The sequence below is a fragment of the Octopus bimaculoides genome, chromosome 3 (assembly GCF_046866305.1).
Source record: "Octopus bimaculoides isolate indiv1 chromosome 3, ASM4686630v1, whole genome shotgun sequence".
NCBI classification, from domain to species: domain Eukaryota; kingdom Metazoa; phylum Mollusca; class Cephalopoda; order Octopoda; family Octopodidae; genus Octopus; species Octopus bimaculoides.
Window position 1 is genome coordinate 133,574,022 of NC_142930.1, and position 15,957 is coordinate 133,589,978.

At 37.4% G+C, this 15,957-nt stretch overlaps 2 protein-coding genes across 4 annotated transcripts in view; one reads left to right on the plus strand and one right to left on the minus strand.

The window, feature by feature from the left end:
- LOC106876246 (tyrosine-protein kinase CSK) overlaps window positions 1-11,271 on the plus strand; it is a 58,002-nt gene extending 46,731 nt beyond the window's left edge. Inside the window, exons 6-9 of the mRNA XM_089349689.1 lie at window positions 1,923-2,022; window positions 4,332-4,427; window positions 7,295-7,381; window positions 10,870-11,271. Of these exons, the coding sequence (XP_089205815.1) occupies window positions 1,923-2,022; window positions 4,332-4,427; window positions 7,295-7,381; window positions 10,870-11,046 (460 nt within the window). The 3' untranslated portion in view covers window positions 11,047-11,271. The remainder of the gene's footprint in view (window positions 1-1,922; window positions 2,023-4,331; window positions 4,428-7,294; window positions 7,382-10,869) is intronic.
- A 1,143-nt stretch (window positions 11,272-12,414) lies between these two features.
- Window positions 12,415-15,957, minus strand: part of LOC106876245 (trifunctional purine biosynthetic protein adenosine-3) — a 53,090-nt gene continuing 49,547 nt past the window's right edge. For all 3 annotated transcript variants that reach the window (XM_014924733.3, XM_014924734.3, XM_089349688.1), the window contains exons 19-21: window positions 15,283-15,400; window positions 13,966-14,105; window positions 12,415-12,732 (exon numbers count right to left, since the gene is read on the minus strand). In XM_014924733.3, the coding sequence (XP_014780219.1) occupies window positions 12,541-12,732; window positions 13,966-14,105; window positions 15,283-15,400 (450 nt within the window). In that variant the 3' untranslated portion in view covers window positions 12,415-12,540. The remainder of the gene's footprint in view (window positions 12,733-13,965; window positions 14,106-15,282; window positions 15,401-15,957) is intronic.

Below are 15,957 nucleotides of genomic sequence, written 5' to 3' on the forward strand. Positions count from 1 at the left end.
TAAAAGGTGATGTGATCAGATCTCAGCATGCTGGGCATGGAAAAATGGTTGTTAATCATTAAATGGTGTCCAAAGATCTGTAATTTCTTGTGGAAATGTTTTCCTGTTCTGCCTGTGTCTTGTATTAGCAGAAACATTGAAGATAAATTTCATAAATCTTTTCTCCTCTAAACTGGTATTTACCAATGACCACATCTTTACTTGTGTTCATCCTTCACCTTTATTCCCATCTCTATCCATCTGTCACTCTCTTTTCATACTTCTGCAAACTTACCTACTGATATGTCCTGCGTTATGATGACGTAACTTCGTTGTCTGTGTGACTCGCCCGTATGGCATACCTCGCCAACTGACCCTACTTGCTGTGTCTGTCCACTATTTATCAGTAGTGGAACAGCCCACTTCTCACTTGGGGGTGTCCACCACAACCTCCGACCCTTGAGATTTTTCTTCTTCTTTCACACAGCATTATATTTTTATTTTTCATTTCTTTTTCTTTCACACACAAATATATTTTTTACTTCAGAATTCCACAGTCTACATCGTTTAATGGTAGCACTATTAACCCATATCGACCTGACTTAAATCCTTCACACAGACTTATTAATTATTTTTTTTTTTCTTCTACACACAATTATTTTTCTCTTTAGAATGCTGCAGGTAGTACCAGTCTACATTGTTTACCGGTAGCACTACTAACACATAGTGACCTGACTAAAATCTTTTTTCAATAGAATTTATATATTTTTCACTGTGTGTGTTATTTTTTATTGTGTGATAGTTCAATTCTGTGTTAGTCTTATCTGCCACTGCATGTAGTTTGACCCCTCGTCACCCCTGATATGTCTTGTTATTCAGTGGGAGGTATCCTCGTTGCCACTAATAGGTCACGCATTATGATGATATAACTTCATTGTTTGTGTGACTGGCCCGTATGGCGTACCTTGCCAACTGACCCTGTTTGCTGTGTCTGTCCACTATTTATCAGTAGTGTCCCCCACAACACCTACCCACTGACCCTGTCTTCTGTATCACTTTCCTTATGTTCACCTTTCTGTGACTTGAGGGTATGCTCTGACACTTCATATTTTCTCTTTTCCAACTGGGGTAGCCACGTATCTCTTCTACTGTAAGACCTTGTCTCTATCCTGCCATCATACTTGAACCTTTCATTACCTGGTATAAAGCCACCCCACTCAATACTACAGCTCAGTTGTGGAATTTTGTCTTCCGAGTTACTTAATGACCACTCAAGTGCTGGTGCCACATAAAAAGCACCTGATACACTGTGAAAAGAAGGATATCCATCCATAGAACCTATGTGAAGGTAGACATCAGAGCTTGATTAAGGCCTCTGGCTTGTTGGCTCCTGTCACATCATTCAACTAACATGCCATTATTGAAAATGATCATTAAACAATTTACACTAGATTTAACATTTTCTCTGTTACACATTATAAGCACTAATTTTAGAGAGGAAAAGAAATTAAAAAGACATAATCTGCATATCTACCTCTTTATCTTTCTGACACAGATTGATGATATCAGACAATTGGTGGAATTGATGCACTTTTTTAAAGAAAAAAAAAAAACAGTGTTTAAAAAAAAAATCCCACCAAGTCCTATATGTGAGGTTGAGCCTATATTTCATGCTTGAATGTTCTAAAAGCTTTTTGCTGCTAATATATCCATGTTTTTTTTTTTTTATGTTGTCTAATACAGTATATACAACTTTGACTAGAGCATTAAATGCTTTACCTCTTGGAAATGAAAACAAGTGATCCAGATCCCTCCGGTAGCTTGTTTCTTTCTTTTTCTGTCTCGAGTCAATGCTGATAATGTCTAATATATTTTACTTTGAAGAGTTTAGTTAATTCCTTTTCTATTTTTCTTCTTTTTTCTTTTTATGTGTCTGACTGTAGTGATATTTGTGTAGGAATGGAATATCTGGAAAGTAAGTGTTTAGTCCATTGTGATCTTGCTGCTCGGAATATTCTTTTGAGTAAATGTGGCAAACTAACGGTAAGTTATTTGAGTCTACCTCTTAATCATCATCATCATCGTTTAACGTCCGCTTTCCATGTTAGCATGGGTTGGACTGGTGAAACCGGATGGCAACACCAGGCTCCAATCTGATTTGGCAGAGTTTTTACAGCTGGATGCCCTTCCTAACACCAACCACTCAGAGAGTGTAGTGGGTGCTTTTACATGTCACCCGCACGAAGGCCAGTCAGGCGGTACTGGCAATGGCCACGCTCTTAATATTTATATAAATACAGAGAAACCATGTGTTCACCTCTTCAGCAAGACACCTTTCCCTCTCCTTTCATACTCTTCAATACCATACCCAACTCAGTTGGAGGTAGGGAAGTCTTCTCTTGTGAGTACTTGGTGACTCCACCAGTGCTGGTGCTTTGGAAAAGCACCCTGTACATTTTGTAAAGTGGTTGGCTTTAAGAATGACATCCAGCTGCAGAAACATTACCAATACAGATATTTGAACTTGGAGTAGCTCTCTGATGCATTAGCTCCTTTTGAACCACCCAGCCCTTGCCAACATGAAAAAGAGACATTAGATAGTAATTATAATGACTGTGACTGTTTTACATGTTTCTCTCTCATACACACACATATACACTACCACCACCATAACCCTTTTGCATTTTTTTCCATGTTGGTATGGTTTGGATGAGTCGTTATTGTAGTTAAGATGGGACTGTGTCTCACTAGTATGTTTCATTTATGGCGTAACTTCAATAGTTAAATATCTTTCTAATTGCCAACCGCTTAACAGCATGTAGCTTGTTAGTGAAATTTGTTAGACAAAAACTGTATGGAAGCTTGTCATATATATCATCATCGTTTAATGTCCATATTCCACACTAGCATGGGTTGGACATTTGACAGGATCTGATGAGTCAAATATTGCATAACAATCCAGTGTCTGCTTTGGCATAGTTCCCACAGCTGATACTCTTAAAGGGGTTTAAATATGAGAGAAGAGGGTAGCTGAGCAGATTCTTGTAGAAGAGCTGCATGGCTATTCATATGTAGAAGAAAGTGTGAGAATAATAAGTAGGAACTGCATAGAGATAAATAATGCTGCTAAGGTGTCCAGGTGGCCCCTCAAGGAATGAGGTGAACAAAAGTGAGTGGAGAGAGAGGAACTAGGAGTGTGGAAAGTTGTGGGTTTGTAAGAGTTTATAGGGGAGCAAGAGACAAGGGGGAGGGGAGACAGGCAACAACTGTAAAGATTGGGTAGGGTTGAAGGGTAGATGTAAGGAGTGTTGGATAAGGTATGGGGGAATGACCAATGATCCATGAATTGGGAAAAGTAGAGGGATGCAGAAGAAAGTAGGGGAATCAGCAGCAGGATCATAGTGATGATACAGTTGAGAGGGAGATGATAGGAGAGAGAGATGCCATGTGGTTGGGAAGGCTGCAGAAGTGTGCTTGAGGAGAGATCATTTGGTGGTACAGTGGTGGGAGTGGGGGAATGATCAGTGTAACATTTGGGTGGAGAGAACAATATTAATGGATGAAGAATGGCTAACAAGTGAAATGGTTCAATTTGGTCCAGTCTTTAACAACATGGAAAGAGCAGACATAAACAGGAATAATGTTTAAAAGAATAGCTCTCCATAATATATACAAATTATTTTGTATCCGTTTTTTTGTGTTTCATACTTTTCTGTCCTTATTAAACAGTGTTGGATACAAATGAGTATGCAGTTTCAAAAACAAGCATGTTGTATTATATACATTGTAGCAATGCAGTTCATATATACATGTAGGTTTCCAGTCATGAAGTACATGGCTTAGTGGTTAGGGTATTTGACTCATGATCATAAGGCTGTGAGTTCAATACCTGGTAGTGCATTGTGTCCTTGAACAATGTGCTTTATTTCATGTTACTCCATTGCACTCAGTTGGCAAAAATGAATTGTACCTGTAATTCAAAGGGCCAGCCTTGTCACATTGTGTCACATTGAATTTCCTTGAGAACTACATTAAGGGTACGTATGTCTGTGGAGTGCTCAGTCACTTGCATGATAATTTCACAAGGTGGCTGCTCCTGTGATCATATTAACTGGAATCCTTGTCATCGTATTTGATGGAGTACCAATTTTTTGTCTCTTTATTGGCTTCCAGTCTATATAAGGTTTTTATCTACTCAACATGTTTGTACATGTGATATTTATATACTATTCAAATATAGATGTATAATATTTCAAACTGCTCATCACCATCTAATTTAGTGTATTTTCACCTGTTTTATAAGTGCAGAAAGCCAGAGTCAAACGTTAGTAACTGCATGTTTTCTTTTACAGATATCTGATTTTGGTTTATCCAAACACACTGGTACAAAAGATAAAAGGGATAAGTTTCCGATGAGATGGACTGCACCAGAAGCTATTATTGACAGAGTAAGTTTGTTTATATGTTACTGAAAATATTCTGATTGGCAACTCACCACAGCAAACAAACAAGGGTCATATGGCTTTGAAATATGTAGCCTTTAGTTATCAGCCAATGTTAGAGCCTTTATGTGGGCCTAGTAGAAATAGTTGTCACATCTATTATATCTACTGAGAAAAAGAAGAAAAAAGATGCTTTTGCTAGCCTTTGATGCCTCTAAAAACACAAAAGTGCCTGATTAAAATGCATTTTAGTCATAAGTCTGCCAGTCAAGATAAAGCTATTTTGTGTGTCTCTGTTTTCTTGCTGATCAATCAGAGTTGAAATGTCAATTACTCGTAACAACATTTTTCAAAAAATGTAGGTTAAAGATAAGCTGATGTTCGCTTTTATATATATATATATATATATATATATATGCTTTTCCATGCTGGCCTAGATTAGAAAGGGAGTCTATTTGAGTCTGCTTTTCAAGTAATGAATTTTCATTCCCCGGGTCTTTGTAAGTGCAGAGTGACTGGTTCTAATATCAATTGAGAATGTCAACATCATTACTATTTTGTTCAACCAGTGATAAGCATAGAATATCAACATTTACATATATTTACATATGCATACACGTACACCCGATATGAACTGTTCTCCTGTGGTTTTCATCTACCTAATTCACTCACAAGGCTATAATGGCAGACTCTTGGCTCTGGTGGTGTATAGTGAGATTGAACTTGAAATCATGTTGTCATGAAGTGAATTTCTTAACCACACAGCTATTCTTGTGTCTATGATCAGCTTTTTTTGATGATCTTAAGCTTAAGACATCTGGTCATTTAATTGCTTGTCTTGTTTTAGTTGTAAGGAACGACCGTGTGTACTCAAAAAAATGAGAAATGGTGACAGATGGAAAAACAGAGGACTCCTTTTATTTAAACGTGTCACACGGTTGAACACAAAATAATATATATCGATGATGATATATAAATATGTTATACGACGATAACATAGATGACCAGTAATGAAAGACCACAACCGTATTAGATGAATAAAAGCGATATTTATTATGGCGTTAGAATGTATGTCTGTGTGAGAGTGTGAGAGTGTGACATATAATAACATAACCAAAGACAGGCCGTCATACAAAGAAAAGTATGTATGTGAGTGATACATGTATGTGTATGTGTATTATTACAGCAGAGAAAGAGTCAATAACACGTGAGCAATTATACCAGTTCTTGGGTACACAATAATATGAATCTGTATGTGAAGTGAGTTGGCTGAGTGTGGCAGAGCTGATCACTAGTTGTGATGTCGTGGCATCGATGCCAGGCCGTGATTCTTGTTATACAGATGTTCGTCGCTGGCTGAGAATCTTGTCTGTTTATTATTGTGGTGAAGCTAAGTCACCTAACAGAATCGAAGAGAGAGATGTGCCGCGGTAGTTTGGTGTACATAGAAAGTCGTGTAGACGCTGGTGGAGATTGAGGCTGCTTGATAGTAATCGTGTTGGTCATGACGATGGTGCTGGTTAGTAGTCGTAGAAACGTGTTGCTGATATGGCGACGGCGGAGGTCATTGTTGGCTGGACGAAGCTGTTGAAGTGGTCGCTGGAACTGCTGCTGCCGTGTGGTACACGGAACAGTTCTCAAAGAGAAACTGAACCGAGACAAATTTGTTGGGTATGAGTTGATCTATTTATAGCGTTAAGAGGGCTCCAAATGGCTTCAGAATTTTACTCTATCACGTGACCTTATTAGGGGCCGTGATTGGTCAGTTTGCGTTCTGGCGGGAAAGGTTCGAAGAATTTGCCGCTTCAAATAATAATCAGTCACGTGATGACAAGGAATGGGTTCTCTACTACGCTCGCATTTATTTATATTTAAATGAGAAGATTGTATGTAATGGCGATAGTAGTTTTGTATCTAATGGCGATAGGTAGTTTCACTACATAGTCATTGAACTGCAGTTTTGCTGGGACATGACCTTGAAGAATTTTAGTCCAACAAATTGACCCAGTCCTAATCAAATTTGGTAATTATTCTGTTGGTCTCTTTTGCTGAACTGTTAAGTTACAGGGACGTAAAGAAACTAGCACCGATTGTCAAGTGATTGTGGAGAAACACACAGACACATACAAACATGAATATATATATATGAAGCAGACTTCCACATAACTTCTGGTTGTCAAGCAATGGTGGGATGCCAAATATAAAGACACATATATATGACAGCTGTCAACTTGTTCATGAGTATGACTGTCACTGACAAAGCAATGCCTGTGCAAAATATTAGGTTCCAATAAGACTCATTCCACCCAGCTGACATGATTCCAGGTATCTACCATGGCTCCATCAGGCATCTACCATACTCGAAATGCTTTGCTTCCCCGTGCATAGATACATTGAAGCTCCAACATCTGGCAACTGATTTAGTAAACCTCACAAAATTATTAGCCATCACATAAACAACCACCTCGAGCACCTTTTTGAGCTCCATGTGTCTAACACACACAGGCATACCTACAAAGTCAGAAAACAGCACAGCTCCTATGACTTTCAGAAACATTTTTTCGCTCTCAGAGTTGCTGAAGCATGGAACAAACTACCTGTATCAGTTGTTAGTTGCTGAGACATTGCATCCTTTAAAACCTCCATGCTTCCTGAAATTCGCCAACACTACACCTGATATCTGCCCCCGTTTGAAAACATAAGGACACAGAACGATTGTGTCACATGGCCAACTGGAAACGGTGTTTTCTGGGGCTAAATAGCAGTAACTTGTAATTGTTATGGTATTGAATATGAATTTTAAGATATCCTTTTTTTCTGCTGTTTTTTTTTTTTCATGGAAATAAAAGTTTTCTCGTTTGTGTTACATTCAGGTTTTCACCTGTAAATGTGATGTTTGGAGTTTTGGTGTGTTGCTGTGGGAAATCTTTTCATTTGGCAAGACACCTTACCCAGGTGTTGTAAGTATCCTGTTTAAATTTTTATGAAATTAAAATAATTATAAGAAATATCCATATCTCTTGATATTTGTTCTGGATGTTTCCTCATCTTTGTTAATATTTAAAAACGAACAAAATACATTTGTGTGTGTATATCTGTCATGGTGGCATAAATGGATAGGTGAGTTGTATTTTGCATTATTTTGTGCCATATTGATGAAACAATGCTCTCATATACTTTGAAACTACTTCTTCCTAAGTCTTTATTGTTAGAAGTGTCTGTTCTCAATTCATTCATGGATTTTTCTTCATTTTTATGTTCACATTCATGTAGGCATCTTTCCTGCCAGCATAATATCTATATTCCCATGTAAGCACATATTTTTGAAATGAACACCATGTGACTTTTGTGTCAGTACAACCTGAAGCACTACTTCTAATTTTCTAATCTACTTTCTGAGTTTAAGTTTTTCTTCACCTAGCTATCAGATTACATTTGATGAATTGCACTAAATTTGTTCTTTTTAATCATCTCAGTCAGATTCACTAAGTTTTTATTATTTTAACTATTATTGTTTATTTCATGAGTAAAATGTAATATTGAAGCCTACTTGTGGAAATGGAGGTCTTTAGATTCTGTTGGTTATTCAAGTAAACATATTTGAATAAAGATGAAAATGACAAACTTTGCTTATAAATGGATTGTCCTTGAACAATCTGGAGGTAGTTGGTAAATACAAGAATGGTAAAATACTCAAATGCATTGAGTAGGAATTAATGATTAAGGTTGCATTGATATAAGTCGCATAGTGTTTAGGTGGAAAATATTCTCCTATAATCGAAAGACTGAGACCTCTGGAGATATGCTGTGATTAAGAAGACCTGGCAACTAAGGTGAGGCCGTAGCCTACACCAGTGTCACATAACCAGCCCATTTAAAAAGTACCTTGAATTGTCGGGCGACATGCCGTACTTGAGGAGACCTATTGAGTCAAGTAAAATAAAAAAACAATCAAATGGAATTGTAGTTGTGGCCGATGCCAGTGCCGCCTGACTGGCTCTTGTGCTGGTAGCATGCAATAAGCACGATTCATGTGTGGGTTGTTGCCAGTACCGGTGGGACGTAAAAAGCACCACCTGAACGTGGTTGATGCCCCCGCTATCCCCAACTGGCTCCGGTAGCACGTAAAAAGCACCATCTGAATGTGGCCAATGCCAGTACCACCTGACTGGCTCCCATGCCAGTGACACATAAAAATCACCCACTACACTTTCAGAGTGGCTGGCATTAGGAGGGGCATCCAGCTGCAGAAACATTGCCAAATCAGATTGGGGCCTAGTACGGCTCCCTGGCTTGCCAGTCTCCAGTGAAACCATCCAACCCATGCCAGCATGGAAAACGGACGTTAAACGATGATGATGATAATAATCATTACACAATGGATCTTTTGAAACCAAGGATTTCATTATCATTTAGCATTTGTTTTCCATGACAGCATGGGTTGGATAGTGTGACAAATCCGAGGACTATGCCAAGCTCCATTGTCTACTTTAACATGGATGCTATGGTTGGATGCCCTTCCTAATGCCAGCCACTATAGTGTACTGGGTGCTTTTTTATGTAGTATCAGCAATCAAAAAAGGATTTCATAAAATCTTTAGTCTAATATGGTTTTCAGCAGTCTGTATGTTAAAATTTCTAACCTTTAAATACATACAACATATGCATTTATATTTTAAAGAGAAACTAAGACTATCATTCAGTATAAATAAAATCAATAAGCTGAATTATGTGTATTTATTCTTTTATTTGTTTCAGTCATTTAACTGTGGCCATACTGGAGCACTACCTTTTTATTGATTTTTAAAATCCTTTTGATGAGTAATACTGATTTTAGAAACTTTAGTTTTGCTGCAATATACACTTTTTACCTAATCAAGTATATCCTGTTTGTATGACTGCAAATCCTTGTTGAGATCAATGACAGATTATTTGTTAAGCAGGATAAAATTCTATTTGCTGTTTTTTTTTTTTGTTGCTTAAGCTTCCCATGTTGGAAATAGATAATTCATAGTAATTGGTTAAAATGAACCAGCAATAAACTATTTTCAGGACTACTGAGGATATGCGTAGACTTGTAAGAAATGAAGCTAGTATGCTCTGCTGGATGTGTAATGTCAGTGTGTAAGCATCCCGAGAGAAAGGTTGGACATAAGAAGCATTAGATGTGGTGTGCAAGAGAGACGACTGCACTGATATGGTCATGTGGTGAGAATGGATGAGGATAGCTGTGTGAAGAAGTATCACATTCTAATGGTGGAGGGAACCTGCGAAAGAATTAAACCCAGGAAGACATGAGACAAGGTGGTGAAGCACGATCTTTGAATGTTGGGTCTCATAGAGGCAATAACAAGTGACCAAGATCTTTTGGAGATATGCTGTACTTGAGAAGACCTATCAAGCCAAATGAGATCATAGTATGGTCGATGCCAGTTTCCTGTAACTGACCTGTTAAAAGCACCCTTCAATCATTGAGCTATGCTTGTGAAGACCTGTAGAACAGAGTGAAATCATAATAATGGCCAATGCCAGTGTCTGGCACATAAAAAGCACCAAGTGTTGGGCCTCATGGAGCCAGAGAAGTGACAGGTGACCTTTGGTGATATACCATGCTCGTGTAGACCTGTGAAGCCAAGTGAGACCATGGCCAATGCCAGTGTCAGGTCAATGGCATGTAAAAAGCATCCACTAGACTCTCAGAATGGTTGGCATTAGGAAGAGTATCCAGTTGTAGAAACCTTGCCAAATCAGAGCGGAACTTGATGCAGCCCCCCACCCCCCACCCCCCATTTTCAGTCAAACCATGCTAGCATGGAAAGTGGATGTTAAACAATGATGATGATGACTCCAAGGCTTGCATTATTAGAAGTGTTTCTTTTTTTTTTCACTTAAAGTACTTAGAAAAGAAGGGGCAATTCCCACAATCTTTGTAGCTGGTTCCTCCTGGACTGGTTATACTTGTGTTAGTAATTGGAGGAAGGTGCGTGAATCTATGGCAGTTGGTCTTTTGAATGTAGTCTAAATATAGTAAATAGCACTATATTGTGAGTCGCACTTGTTTCAGTTATTTTTCATTTAATATCTGTTGTTTATGCTAGCATGGCTTATGCAGGAATTTTGTAGCTGGATGCTCTTACATGTTTTTCAAGTGAGGGATTCAAAAATGCAAAGCTAGTGGGTTATCTAAAAGAAAATGTTAGCAAATAACTCCAGGTGCAGCCCAACCACAATGATGCTACCATTGATTCAGTATAATTTTTGTAAACATTCAGACACACAAAGGCTTTTTAGTTTACCCCTATCAAATTCCCTCAAATTCCAGGCAATGAGACCAAACACAAACTTCTTAACCTCACAGTCATGCTTGCACCCAGCCATTGTAAACTAATTTTCTTGTCTAATACAAAGATGTATTTACAACAGCTTGAATTTTAATTTCTTTCTACAGCCTGCATCCAACATTAGAGACTTTATTGAAGAGGGTAACAGAATGAACATACCTGATGAGTGTCCCAGCAGGCTACAATCAATCATCCAGTTGACTTGGGAGCTGAATCCAGCTAACAGACCAACTTTTAAAAAACTGCTTGAATTAATGACTCCTTTATTTGGTAGCCTTGTTTAAAAGTAACACTTAAGCAGGATTTCTGAACAATGAATCTTTTATACTAATTCATACATTTCTATTTTATGCTAATCATTCACTTTCATTATCTGACCAACGAGAAAAATACACATATCAATTCCTTGTTAAGAAACAAGATTAAGCAACAAACTGCTTATATATACTACTCAGAAAGAAAATGTTGCTCTGGAACAAAACTATCAAATAAATAGTTTATTTTTTCTAGCTGTTCTGTTTATTAAATCATTGTCATGAGATTCTGATGGAGAAGACCAGGTGAAATCTACAATGTTATATCAGCTGTGTCCTGGAAACCATTTAAACAACTGTGTGAAAAAAAGGTAACAATGCAACAGTGTTCTTTTTCTCATCTCTATAAATTTGTGTCCGTATATCTATGTGGAAAGCATCATATATATATATTACATATATATTTTGTCAAGAAGCAGAAGCAGAAGCAGGAGCAGTGGCCATAGTCTTTATTGTCCTTCAGAGACTGGTCTGATCGATGAAGTTGATTACTTGAGAATAGCATGTAATCTTGTATATTGTGTTCTATATAAATCAGTGTCATCATTTAATGTACGTTTTCCAAGCTGACATGGGTTGGCCAATTTGACGAGCTGGCATGCCACAGAGCTACACCAGGCTTCAGTTGTCTGTTGTGGCATGGTTTCTATGGCTGAATGCCTCATAATGCCAACCACTTTACAGAGTGTACTGGGTGCTTTTGACATGGCACCAGAACTGGTGCTTCATGTGACATCACCACGGGTGCTTATGTGGCACCAGCATAGGTCATTTTTCTGTAATACCATGTGTGTGTAAATATTGGTAACAAATATATATAATTATTAATGGTCCAAGTTATTAACAATTAGAAAGTTTTCTGCAAGTAATGTAATGTAATGTACACAAACAAAAATGTTTTGTTAGCTAAGCAGTAAATTATTGAATATGATTCTATGAGCAAGTGAATAAAACAATTGATCACTACCATCTAGATAGCTAGTTCAGACAAATTGCAGTGTGTGTGTGTGTGTGTGTGTGTATGTATATATATATATATAGGACCCTTGAGAATTCCAACTTAATTTTTAACTACAACACAGACTGGTATTCTCTGCAAAGGAATATGTCATCTATTAAAAGTTATGGAAATCAGATAACCTTTGAGTCTCTGAATACGTGTGTGTGGTGGTTTTAAAAACTGGTTGAAACCAATGCAGCAGAAAATATTGAAGGAGCAAGCAAGACATTTGCTTCACAATCAACTTGCCTGAAAATAAATGCATACATTCCATACTGTGGTGTGAGAAGATTAAAGCTCTAAAACAAACTTTTAAGAAATATGAGAGAGAGAAAAAATGGGGTACAAAATTGAGTATTTTAATGAAATTCATAAGCAAATCAGTTTGTGTTTTTCTTTCATTTTTTTTCCTATAAACATTTGTTTGTAATGCAAATTCTTTTCCCAACAATTGTGAAAGTGGCTCAACACCAATCTCGCCATAATATTTTACCACTTTCTTGCAATAAAATCTTTCCACTAGCAAGAAGCTCAAGAGCTTCTGGGTAAGCAATGTGTTCAAGTTGCTTGACTCTTTCTGATAAAGTATGTTCTGTGTCATTAGGATAAACTGGTGCAGATTTCTGAACCAATATAGCTCCAGAGTCTACTTCAGGCTGATATAAAAAACAAAAGAGTGATGAAAAATAAATTGGAATAAGAAGTGATATAGTTGTTTAGACAGTATACACAATGTCTCAAGACCAAACGCGTTAATACAATTACACCAATTTTTGTTTCTAAACACACGAGACAAATAACTGAAATCTTAGTTACTTTTTATCTGTTTTGATCAACAATGGCAATGATATCATAGAAGCATTACTATGAAAGATAATTCATCACCATCATCCTTTAATGCCCGTTTTCCATGCAGGTTTGACAAGAGCTAGTAAGCAGGAGATCCCACTCTGATTTGGCTTGGTGTCTATGGCTGAATGCCCTTCTTAACACCAACCACTTTACAGTGTGTGCTGGGTGCTTTTAATGTGTCACTGGTACAAGCACTTTCTACGTGGCACTGGCACAAGTCTCTTGCAGGTCAATCGTCTTCATCAGCAGGGTGGACAGCATTAACATTTCAGCAGTGGGTGGAAAATGCATGAAAGAAAGATAATCTTCTTAACATGAACTCAACAGAGTGACCAGATATTCTAGTTGACAGACAAGGCAATTAAAAACATGAAGGAAAAGCCCCTGATTGATTGGGGATCACTGCAGATACTTAACCCTGCCATATCTGCCCAAGTATTCTAGCCAAACTGGCCAGATCCAGCCTCTCACACCTATCCTACAATGTCATGCTAAAACAACCATATCATCAAAATCTTGAAGCTATAAGATAATGCATGATTAGTTTAAAACTACGAATAATTAAGCATTACATTTGACAGAGTAATCTGAATGCTGAAGGGTTAAAATGTTTGGCAGTATAAGATATGGTCTTCTTACACACACACACACACACACACACACACACAGAGTCAATCAGGTCTGGTCAATCATGTGATACTGCAATTCAACATTCTCTTATTTGTTTCAGTCATTTGACTGCAGCCATGCTGGAGCACCACCTTTAGTTGAACAATCGACCCCAGGACTTATTCTTTGTAAGCCTAGTACTTATTCTATCAGTCTCTTTTGTTGAACCACTAAGTTATGGGGACATAAACAGACGTTGTAAAGCAATGGTGGGGGGACATACACAGACACACACACATATATATATATATTCAACATGTTTATCATAAGTACAGTGAATTTATTTTAAAAACAAGTTTCATGAGATATAGTGTTGAAGACGAGGAAATTACAAACTACAATAAGAAATAAATGGTGATAACACTTACTGCAACAAAGTGTACAGAACATCCAGTCAATTTTACACCTGCTTCAAGCACTAGTTTGTGTGCATTCGCTCCTTTAAATGATGGAAGTAAAGATGGATGTACATTTAGCATTGCCCCTTGCCATTTCCTTACAAAAGGAGCTGTAAATAAAAAAAATAATTAAATATAGATTTCATCTGTAAAACAAATATGGATATTGGATTAGTAATGAGGTTATATATCTTTAAAAAACATGGAGCGTGTTGTTCAGTCCTCAGCCAGGTTTTTGTTCATCATGTCTTTTTGAGTTCAGTTCTGTTGTGCAGTACATTGCAACAAAGATCTATTATAACCCAGCGCTGACTAAAGTCTTGTGAATGGTTTCTGATGGGTAGAAACTGAAAGAAGCCCTCTTCCACTTCATCACCATTGTTTTAACATCTACTTTTCCATGTTTGCATAAGGCAAATGGAATTCTATAAGGCAGATTTTCTACAGGTGGATGCCTTTCTTGCTGTCAATCTTCACTTATTTCCAATCATCACTCTGGGAATTGAAACCGCGATCTTGCAATTGTGAGTGCAACACCCTAATCACTAGACCATGCACCTTCACGTGTGCGTGTGACTAATGCAGAGACTGAACTCCTATACATCAGGTAAACTATTACACTGAACCCTTGATGTTATTTCTTACATTCATTATCCTGTTGTTCTGTAGGACAATCCCTTGAATTTGGTAAAATATTCTGATTCACAATTCTGAGTATGTTATCGCCCATGGGAAGTATCTGAAGGATGCTGGATGATACAACAGTCAAAACATTGTGGTATCACTTTTTGGCAAAAAGTCAAACTACATTTCATCTAGGCTAATTCTTTTCCTAATTAGTTGCGTGATGACTCAATTATTTTCATAAACTGATCCGTTGGCTTGATGCCTCTGTAATGTCCTTTATCCAATGCATCACCTTTGCCTCCACAGCAGTCAAAGATGATATTACTATTCCAGTTACTGACATCTTCCTGTTCTACCTGACTGATTACATAGGTGGTTAGAATACCTTACTCTACTAGACATTTTAATAATCTCAGTGAGTATCACCAATAGACCAGTAGCTTGACCTGCCCTCATATCCTTAAATACTTAACCATATGGTTGCCAACTTGTGTTAGATATACTACAAGTAGATACTCTCTCTTCCATGCATTTTCCACATTTAAAAGCCTTTCATGATAGTACCTCCCTGCCTCTTACTTCTTAGCAGTTCCCCTATGTTTACGAAACATTCAAAGATAAACTACATTAATATCTTTGAAGGTTTTCTGTAGATCTTACCTGAGAGAATTCTCATGAAACCAGCGAGGCACACAATCTCTATTTTCGCACGAATAAGTTCTTCATGAACAAATTCATCAAACTCTTCTCGGCTTTTGAATTCCTTATGGTTGATGACCTACAGAAAATATGAAAATGTTAAATGTTGCATATATAATGAAAATAATATAAACAAAATGATGCAGTGCTGTATTGCTGAAGACTAGGTATTTGGTTTTTTTCAGTACCACATTCCAAGAAATCTGAAAACGAGAGAGAGAAAGATAACAACAGTGCCACTTAGAGAGAAAAGTATGAGGAGTCAGTGAAATTGGCTGGCTGGGAATTGAAACCACATCGCAAACAGCATTCCAAGAGCTTACAACCACTGGACATTACAGATACAAGGCATTATATGTATCAAGTTATGATCCATAAAAACAAGTTGTATTGACCGAGTAGTCAATAGGCTGAATGATTTAGTCTATTGCTTATGATCTTGTGCAGGTTACATTACATAGTTTACTTTGATTTATCTACCAAGCATAGAAATCATTATCAATTCTACTTTATATTTTTAGAAATTAATAATAATCAATTTAGATGAGATGCAGTTTGGGTTCGTGCCAGGTAAAAGCACTACTGATGCCTTATTTCTAGTGAGACAGTTGCAAGAGAAATACCTAGCCAAGGATA